We start from the raw sequence: 10,485 nt of genomic DNA, 5'->3' as shown, positions 1-10,485 counted from the left end.
TGACCTTCGGAATGAGGAAAGAATATTCTTTCAGAATGGAAAAATATGCTCTTAGGAGTCCCCCAGACCTGCGTCATCTGTATTCACGACAGGAAAGGCCTCTCACATCATGTTCACCATTTAGCACCAATTGGAAACAGCACTGGGCTGGGCGGTTTGGTCCAGGCTCTGCCATTTACAGGCTGTGTGACCTCACATAAATATCTTTTCTCTCTGAGCCTCAATTATGTCATCAGTAAAATGGTAGGAAGAAACCCAGTTCCACAGAGCTGCTTTCATGAGAATTGATAAGGTAACTGTATGTGTATAATGAGGTTAGCACAATGTATAAATTACAAATATATGTTGAGGTACATATAGGAACCTGGCATGTAGTGAGTGCTCAAAACAATGTCAGTCAGAAAGATTAATGGTTGCCAGGAGCTGGGAGGAGTAGAAGGTGGGAAGTGACTGCTTAGTGTTTCAGGGTTTCCTTTTGGGATGATAAAAATGTTCTGGAACTAGATATTAGTGATGGTTATACAACATTGTAAATGCACTAAATACCATTCAAGGGTACACTTTAAAACAATTAAAATGATCAGCTTTATGTTACATGTATTTTTCCACAATAAAAGAAAAACGACTGCCAGACCCCCTCTCCTCCACCCCACAGGGAGGAGGAAGAAACTAGAATCTGTCTGAGTCCCTCCCATGGGGGCAAGACTGAGAACCAAGACAAGAACAGGCACTTGAGTGTCACCACGGTGGGGGGAGGGCAGAGCTCAGGGTCGGAGCATCACTAAGTGTGGCTGGAGGGGAGGGAGGGAAGAGCAGGTGGACAGGGTGATCAGTGGCACAGCTTTCCAAACTTCAAGGAACCAGTTATGTTCAGTGAACAATCATCATGGTGTGCTGTGTGCAAGTCACAGATCAGAAAGGAGGTAGTAAGCCTGGAAAAAGTGAATCAAGGGGGGACGAAAGAAAACGTCACTTAGCTAAGGAAGAAAAGGATGACCACGAGGCTTATTGATAGAATCATCTGGAAGTGTGTCAGCATCACCAATGCCCACCACGTCGCTGCACCCTTCACCCTCCATTCCCCTAACTCTACTGTGATTCTGGTTCTGGAGAGATTGGGTGGGACACATGGTGGGAAAAGTCCACGCTTTGAAATTTCACAGCTGCCTCCCACCACTTCATAGCTGCATGACTCTGGACAAGTCACCTAATTTTTCTGTATCTCAATTTCCTCCTTTAAAACCAACTCATAGAGCTGTTAGGAAGAATTAATGAAATAGGCGGGTAAAGTACATACTCACAGAGTAGGCTTCTAATAAATATATGTTCCCTTTCCCCTACTCTAATGGTGCATGTACACTCGGGAATCCACTTTCTCTTTCCATCAGGCCATAAAGCAAGAGAAGACACAGAAGGGGATTTTGAATAGAGAACAGGAATCATTTCCAACAATAAATGTATGTAAAAGATGATGTTTTAAATTGAGCCCTTGTTTTAAGAGTTAAAATCTGCCATAGAGGGAGCTTTATTTGTAATAGTCAAAAAATGGAAACAGTACAAATATCCAATGGTAAACATGAAATACTTACACAGCATTAAAAAAAAATCAAACTACTGAAACAGCGACATGAATGTAAACAGACATTATGCTGCGCAAAAGAAACCAGACACAAAAAAGTACATACTTTATGACGCTATTCAAATGAAGCTTGTGAGTAGACAAAACTAACCAATGCTGATAGAAGTCAGAATAGTGGTTCCATTTTTGGAGGTTTTGACTGGCAAGGAGCACAAAAGAGCCCTCTAGAATGCTGGAAATGTTCTATATCTTGATTCCTTTGATGATTCCTTAGGTTTATGAATGTGTAAAAATCTGTAGACGTATAAAACCTAAGGTTAGTGCACCTCGTTGTATGCTACATTCCAGGGGGGGAGAACAGGCCACAGAAGTCTGCAAGGACATACTGCCACATTGTCCTGAAACCCAAACTACCAAGCCTGCAGTTGTGCAAATGACTCAGAAGTCCTTTTGACTAAAAGTATAAAGATTGAGAGCAAAAGAAATAATTTGACCAAGACTGGGGGGAAGCCAACCTTAAATGAAACACAAATAACAGGTAAGATGGCAAAGGAACTGCTTCACTGTCGATTCCTTAGTAGTGCTTGATCAAAGTACCTTTTAAGTGTTAGTATGCGTTACTGTCATTCACACATAGCTGTTTTAATTTACAGTCCATTTTTATAGGACTCTAATCATGATGATGTAGAAAAGTAGATTGTAGGCATGCCTCACATTTTTGACACTTTTTGACTCAGACAATATTAGAAGATTGGACTGTGTGTACCCCACGGTCTTTGCTCCTCTGCTGTTCTGAGCTTGCATAATATCACTTCTTAAGCTCTTTGCTTGCAACTGTATTGAGCTGCTACCAGGTCCACAGTTGTGCTGTTGTGATGGTCTTTGTAGTATTCTAAGAATAGGGCCCACAGAGGTAAAACAGAACTAAGAAAATAGATCCACTGAGGTAGACTTTTCATGTTTCCCAGCCCCTTTGACCACACTTTGTATGTGTGGGGAATTTCCCACATTATGGGTCCCTCCTCCCCAAAGCACAAGCAAGAAAACTCACTTTCCCACCCTCTCTTGGAGCTGGAGTGCAGACATGAGCGGGGCTCCACCAATGAGATGTGAAATAAAGATGACTTTAATTTTGAGAAAAGCAAGGAAGCAGGCATCATGCAGAATCCATTTTCTCCCAAGAGTTGTTGTAGAAGGAGTCAGCTTTCAGGGACAGCAGTAATGGGGTTTTGGTAGCACAGGTGCGATCTGAGACGTCTGTGTCCAGTGGCAGTAGCAGAGACATCTTCACTGGACCGGTGGATGCTGCTCCTAGATGCAAAGCCTCTGAGCCTAATACTCTGGTCCTCCCAAATGTTCCATGAACTATGAAATGTCCTATAATAAATTCCTTTCTGCTGTTGCACTGTCGTAGCACTGAGAGCTGTGAACGAATCACCCACTGTGTCAGTCGGGATCTCCAGAGAAACAGAACCAATAGAGTGTATGTGTATGTATATGTATATGAGTGTATGTATGTATATGGAGGGGGAATATATATACATTCATATTTTATATATATATTTATTTTTAGGAATTGGCCTACCGATTGTTGGGGTTGGCAAGCCTGAAATCTAAAATCCGTAGGTCAGGCTGGCAGGCTGGAAACTCAGGCAGGAGTTAATGCTGCAGTCTTGAAGTAGAACTTCTTCTTTTCCAGAAACCTCAGTTTTTGTTCTGAAGGCCTTTTAACTGATTAGATGAGGCCCATCCACATTATCCAGAGTAATCTCCTTTAAGGTCAACTGACTGTAGATGTTAATGATGTCTACAAAGTACCTGCACAGCCACACCTGGATTAGCGTTTGATTAGATAACCGGGAGCTATAGCCCAGCTAGACTGACACATAAGACCAACCATCATACCCACCAAATCAAAACTCTGGGAATGAATATTCAAATTACGAACATTAAGATCCTTCACTCTGAAGAAGCCTTCCTTCATGTTTCTGTTTGCAAAAATTTGACGTTTCCATTGGCATTTTTCTATTTGAAATGTTCCTATTTGTGAAAACGTCATGCACAGTCGCCTATACTAAGCAAAGCCCACCTAACTCAGGCACCTGCATCCTCCCATCCCCTCAGCTGCCATCAGCTCTTGGTTGAACACCGTCTACAGGCTCCTCACTGTTCTGCCAGCTTCCAGTCCTTCCTGCTTGACTTTGTCGTCCACCCTACCAGAGGGTAGTCTTTCCAAAACACTAGTCTGATTGTTTCCCTCCAGGGCCATTCTAGTGCTTCTGTCACGGCAGGTCAGCAGTCATTAAGGTTTGGTGGCAAGTAACAGACACCAACTCTAACTGATTTAAGGTCCACCCTACCAGAGGGTAGTCTTTCCAAAACACTAGTCTGATTGTTTCCCTCCAGGGCCATTCTAGTGCTTCTGTCACCGCAGGTCAGCAGTCATTAAGGTTTGGTGGCAAGTAACAGACACCAACTCTAACTGATTTAAGCAAAAGAGGAACTCCTGGAACAGCCCATCGGATGGAAGGAAAAGTTAAAGTCCAGAGACCATCAGGAATTCAGGCTTCCCTGGGGATCTCGGAAGCAAGAACAAATGGACGATCTTTTCAGAGCCCCGCTGTGGGAATGAATCAGATTCCGTCTTCTCAGTCTTCATGAAACTCCACTCAGGGACCAATTTTCAAGGAGAGAGTATCTGATTCCCTGGGACTGATCCACAGCCCCATCCGTTGGCCAGGATATGTCCCCCTAGAATGACTGAGACTGAAATTAACAAGTGAGGGAGGAATCTCGGGCAAAGTAAGGGGTCATATCCGGAGAGGGGAAATAGACACTGGGCAAGCGAGGACAAGACACAGCCACTCCACACCGACTCCCTTCTATGTCAGAGTAAGTGGGGGAGCAGGGAAAAGTCGTGATCTCTGCATCCAGTAGGGCTGGGGAGGAATGGTGGGAGCTCACAGCCAACTAAGGAAGAACGAGGACTTTCTGGACTGCAGGACAGGATGCCCAGCCCCAAGGACCATCAGCCTGAACCCCAACTCCCCCTGTTGTTTTTGGGCCATAGTTCTTCCTGAGAAACACTAAGCCAATGTGTGGAGCACTGAGGACCTTTTCCCAACCTCTTACCTTACCCCTCTGTCCTCTCCTCTCTCCGCTGCCCAACAGGGTCCTTGGGGCTGGGGAAAGGGTCTTGGAGCTGGGACTAGAAGCAGATGGCTGTTGACCTCTCAGATCACCACTGCTGCATCCCTAGTCTCGGGAGTGAAGTAGGGGAGGACAGAGCTGAGTGGGTTAGGAGGGAAGTCACACCGGCCTTGCATTTATCTTGTTTCATTCTTTTCTTATTTGCTCTCTGTTCTACCTCCACTGGAACATGAGCTCCATCAGGGCAGAAGCCTTGTCTGTATTGGCCACTTACTGCTGTATCCCCAAACCTGCAATAGTAACTGGCACATAGGAAGCACTTAGGAACGGAAACACTTGGGACATAGTTAGTAGCCTGCATGTGAGGTGGAGGCTACAGCCCATCCTTCTGTCTTTGACCCTGAGCTGGACAGGCATGATCAGGGCTGGCACTAAGTTGAACCAGGAAGCGAGAAGAGCACCAGCTCTAGACTCAGCGAGACCTGGGGTCCGGGCCTGGCTGTGGCGCCTGTGGGGCATGTCACATGGACACTCTGAGGCTCCATTTCCTTGGTTTTGAAAAGGGGATTGTACCACCCACCTCATTCATACTGCTGGTGTGTGAATAAGTGAGAATTAAATGTGTAAGATGCACACAGGAAGTCCTCTCCTCACCAGGTGTCCCTCTTCTCTGTTGTACATTCTGTAAGGGAGTGTTGTTTGAATCAGTGATGGGAACTGAGTGCTATATCTCCTGGGGCTGTGGAGTTGGGCATTTTAGGAGGGCAGCCTGAAAAAGGCAATGCGTGACCCACAGAGAGAAATGATGTGATAAAACATCAACACAATGATGGGCCCCAGGGGGTCCCAGCAGAACGTCTCTTGCTGCAACCTCTAGCACACCTAGCTCGTGGCTAGGAGAAAGGCCACGTCAGGCTTGCCTCTGTCTTAGGGAATGAGACCAAAAGAGATACATAGCAGGCAACTTTGGAAAGAGAATTTTTATTATCTTCATGAGAAACAGCTGCCATGAGTCAAGACCTGGATGGGGACAGAGCTCTGGTGGCTTCCAACAAACAGCACGGCAAAAGCCCACCTATTCTCTCTACATCCTTGGACCAGGGTCTAAGTGGGGGTCCCAAGAAGAATGCCCCACCTCCTTGCCTCCTCAGTGCAAGAACAGATTCAGGCAATAAATTTTTGCTGGACATAGGTTCTCCTGCTCTATGGATATCTGGCTGAACTGGAAATTGAATCAAATCAACATTCTAAACATTCACATCAGGACTGATCTGGCATACCAGGCACTGTTCCAGATCACCGACCAGGAACACAATGTTTCAGAATCACCAGTCAGAAAGTCAACATTCTGGAGGGGCACCTAGATTTTAGAATACAAAATAAGAACCCCCTAGAAGGTTTCATCAGGAGCTCCATATTCTAGAATGCCTATATTCCAAATCAACCAGAAATCTGACATTCTAGTTTGTCAACCAGGAACCAAGTGTTCTGGCAGGCTCAGTGAGAAACACTCCTAACTCTGTAAAGGGTTAACAAGGAATTCAGCATTCTAGAATGACACACAAAATCGCAATATTCCAGATAATGGGTGAGACCCAAAGTTCAAAATGTTAACCTCAACACTCCCAATGCCAAATCAGAAAACCAGCATTCAAGACTATCAAGCCCGGCCTCAGCATTCTGGAATGACAAGCACAAAGCCCTGCCCTCCAGAATGCTGCTTCCCTGACCCTCAGAGCTCCGTGGATGGTCGCTCCACAACAGGCCCATGGTCCCAACTGGAGTCAGGCACATGGAAGGAAACATAGGGACAGGTCTTGGTGTTGAGGCAGACCAACTTCTTCAATGAGGCTGTCTTGACAAGATTGAATCCCATCTCGCCACCAAATGTGCTTGGCTTCCAGTACTCTGGAGAACAGATGGGGTTCCCTAGGAGACCCTTGAGGGAAAATGGAGCCCCAATCTCTATCATACTCTCCCCAAAGATGCTTCTTCAATGAGGCTGTCTTGACAAGATTGAAGCCCATCTCGCCACCAAATGTGCTTGGCTTCCAGTACTCTGGAGAACAGATGGGATTCCCTAGGAGACCCTTGAGGGAAAATGGAGCCCCAATCTCTATCATACTCTCCCCAAAGATGGAGTTTGGTAGGCACTTTTCAAGCAGCAGCCCAGGGAAGAACTCCAAGGCATCAATGTCTCCATATAACTCTTCCAACTCAGCAGCCATCTCCTTCTCTCCTATAAGGGGGAGAACCTAGAGTCAGAGTCATGGCGTCAACAGGTTCAATCTGGTGAGGGAACCTTCTGGGCCCACCTTTTTCTGGGGATAATAGAGCCTCTAGAAGAACAATTTGAGCAACTGAACAAATGCCCTAATATTTGACCTGGCTGGCACTGGAGAAAAGGGTCAGGAAGGAAAGCATAAATTAACTGTCCTCATGGACGGGGTCTAGGGAAGGAATGTGCTACTGAAGAAACAGTCAAGGGGCCCAGAGCTGCCACCAAACAGCGTGTGGCCTTGAGCAGCTCATCCTGTTTCTCTAGGCCCTGATTACCTGAACATCACGGCAGAGAGAGTGCTACCTTCCCCAGGCAGGTCTCCAGGCCTTATCCTGGCCCAGCCCCTTTATCCTACTAGAGCTCAAAGATGTAATGTAGTGTGTCCAAGCTCATGCTACATTACATCTTTGTTATTCAGTGACAGTCTTCTTTCTGCCCTCTGGACCATTTGTCATGAAAGATTAAAGAGGAGAGTGACAAAGATTGCTGTTCCAGCACTATGGCGAACTCATCTACCGATCCCAGGATCTGCCCCACACTGTGAGACCCACATATTCATAGATAGTGACCAAGAGGAGACAGACGTGGAGCTTCCCCACCCATTTCCTGAAATCCATCCTCCGTAGGGCACTATACATGGGTCAAGTCACACACTGCATTGGTGGCTCCCAGTTATCTGTGAGAAGGGTTCCCAACTTGGCTGGAGATCTTGAAATACACACACACACACACACACACACACACACACAATTCTTCGACACTGCCAGACCTACTGAATCAGAATCTCAGGATCTCTGGGAGAGGCATCTGAGATTTGGTAGTAACTTTCTAAAACTGATTTTTATGCAGCTGGTCCATAAATGGGTATGTAGAAACCATTACACAAAATGAAACCCAAACTCTTAGCATGAAATTCAAGATTCTACACAGTGTGGCCCTAACCTCCCATCGCTAACACCCCTCAACATAAGCCCCTTGCTCCAGCCATATTTATGACTGTTCTGCCAAATAGGCACGAACTTTCTACCTGTTTCTTTGTACTTTCTGTTGCTCTACCTAAAATGCCCCTCCCTCCATTCTCCAACTGATGAACTATGACTGTTCTGCCAAATAGGCACGAACTTTCTACCTATTTCTTTGTACTTTCTGTTGCTCTACCTAAAATGCCCCTCCCTCCATTCTCCAACTGATGAATTCCTGTTTATCCTTCAAACCCAGCTGAAAAGTCACCTTCTGCCCCAAGGGACCACCCTGCACGGTGCTCCCACACCCTTCATAACCCCCACAGACATGGTGCTGGCCACACGTATTGTCCCATTCTGTTCCCTTGATGTCTCCCTCACTTTAGTGCAAGTCCCTCGAGGGCAGAGACAGCGTCCAGGAAACAGCTGCTCACCTGTGAGCTCCTGGAAGGAGGTGTAGGGCTTCATCCCAAACCTCTTGCGGTACTCATTGAACGGCTGAAGCCGCATCTCTCGAGAATCCTTGATGACATCCACAGCCACGTGCAGAACATGGTGGTCCATGTTCCTACCCCCACCAATCTGCCAAGAGATAAGCACGTGTGGTCTGAGATCCAGGCCAGACTTTCCTGGAGCCTGTATGAGGTCCTAGGAAAAGCAAAGGCCACGAGTCCTTTCTGAGTGGGGGTAGAGAGCATACTGCAGCCTAGCAGCCAATGCTGGGGATCTGGCCCTAGGTCTGCCACTGTCATGCTCTCAGGGACCCCCTCTGCGTCTCAGCTTCCTCTTCTGGAGTGGGCTAGGAGGACCTCTCTAGTGGCTCACCAGCTCACACTTGAATTACACCAGTGGGTGGTATAATCCCCTGTGAAGGGAGGAAAAACAGGGTGAAAAGCCCAGGTACCCTGGTGACATAAAGAAGCCTCCAGAAAAAGATTCTGATTCATACAGTTAGGGAGTAGGGGTGGAAGAAAGCTCTATTGCTCAGGATGAAATGATAATGTTAATACTTAAGAGAGAGTCCAGTTTCCATAAAACAAGTATAATTGGGCAGGAAAGAAAAGTATAGCTGGATGAAATCATACATCTTGGAGTAAAGCAAGCAGAGGCTGGTGCCAGTCCCAACTTGACCATTTACAAACTGTGGGGCTGTTGAGGGTTGAATTGTGTCTCCAAAAAGGTGTGCTGAAGTCCTAACCCCTGGCTCCTGCAAATATGACCTTATTTGGAAATAGCATCTTTGCAGATGTAATCAAGTTAAGATAAGGTCAGACTCGATTACGGTGTCCCCTAATCCAATAACTGGTGTCCTTGTAAGATGAGAAAAGAGACACAGAAAGAATGCCCTGTGATGATGGAGGCAGAGACTGGAGTGATGCATCTACAAGCCAAGGAAAGCCAACTGTTGTCAATAACCACTAGAAGCTAAGGAAAAGGCGTGGAACAGATTCTCCCCTGAGCCTTCAGAAAGAGCTTGTGTCAGCGGGGGGCTGACATCTTGATGTTGGATTTCCAGCCTCCAGAACTGAGAAAGAATAAACTTTTATCGTGGTACTTTGCTACGGCAGCCCTAGCAAACTAATACAGGGAACCAGGAAGTTGCTTGAGCTAAGTTCAAGTTTCCTCATATGTAAAAATGGGGAAGGTTGAGAGCATATCGTGGTACTTTGCTACGGCAGCCCTAGCAAACTAATACAGGGAACCGGGAAGTTGCTTGAGCTAAGTTCAAGTTTCCTCATATGTAAAAATGGGGAAGGTTGAGAGCATTTACCTGATGTGCTTGTGGTGAAATAAACGAGATAAAGTATGCAAAGCAGTCATCACAGTGTCAGTCACATGGTCACCCCCAAGAGGGTGGCCATATGCGATGGTTATCAGGAAAGCCTTGTTTTATTCACCCCTCGTGCTCTTTTTAATATCCTGAGAGTCAACACACTTCAGTCACTCTTCTACCTTGTGCTGGTACAGCACTGGGGCCTTCACACATGTCATCACAGCCATTCCTTGGAAATGCTTTGGAAACCATGCAGCCCCACACAAAGACCATTGTCTCTGTTCATGTCCCCACAAAGAGCAGAGGCCATAAACCAGCCAGCAGCTGCCGGCTGGTGGCAACATATGCTAATTTCAATCAAATTACCAGAAGGAAACCTAAATCTATATGGTGCCACAACTTCATGACAGGGCTTAGGGACAAGGATTAGAGAGAAGCCGGGGGCTGAGGATGGGAATGGGGGAGTCAGAGAGCTGAGATAAAGCAGACGGTGGCCTCCAAATCTGGAGAAGGGGAACCGTCAAGTTTTGTGCACTACATAATAGCCACAAGAGGGCTTTTGAATGTTTTAACCACAAAGAAATAAATGCAGGAGGTGATGGATATATTAACTACCCTAACCCAATCATTATACACCATACACTTGTATCAGAACATCTGATTGTACCCAGTAGGTATGTATAATTACAACGTGTCCATTAAAATAAATAAATAAAATTTTAAAAATACTTTTTTTTTT

The 10,485-nt window shown here is 46.0% G+C and overlaps 1 protein-coding gene across 1 annotated transcript in view; it reads right to left on the bottom strand.

The window, feature by feature from the left end:
* Window positions 1-5,691: 5,691 nt before the first annotated feature.
* Window positions 5,692-10,485, bottom strand: part of PTGS1 (prostaglandin-endoperoxide synthase 1 (prostaglandin G/H synthase and cyclooxygenase)) — a 23,657-nt gene continuing 18,863 nt past the window's right edge. The window contains 3 exon segments of the mRNA XM_008572036.1: window positions 5,692-6,618; window positions 6,770-6,968; window positions 8,407-8,554. Coding sequence (XP_008570258.1) covers window positions 6,462-6,618; window positions 6,770-6,968; window positions 8,407-8,554 — 504 coding nt within the window. The 3' untranslated portion in view covers window positions 5,692-6,461.

The sequence above is a fragment of the Galeopterus variegatus genome, unplaced genomic scaffold, assembly GCF_000696425.1.
Source record: "Galeopterus variegatus unplaced genomic scaffold, G_variegatus-3.0.2 Scaffold747, whole genome shotgun sequence".
NCBI lineage: Eukaryota > Metazoa > Chordata > Mammalia > Dermoptera > Cynocephalidae > Galeopterus > Galeopterus variegatus.
This window is presented reverse-complemented; position numbering and strand designations above follow the sequence as displayed.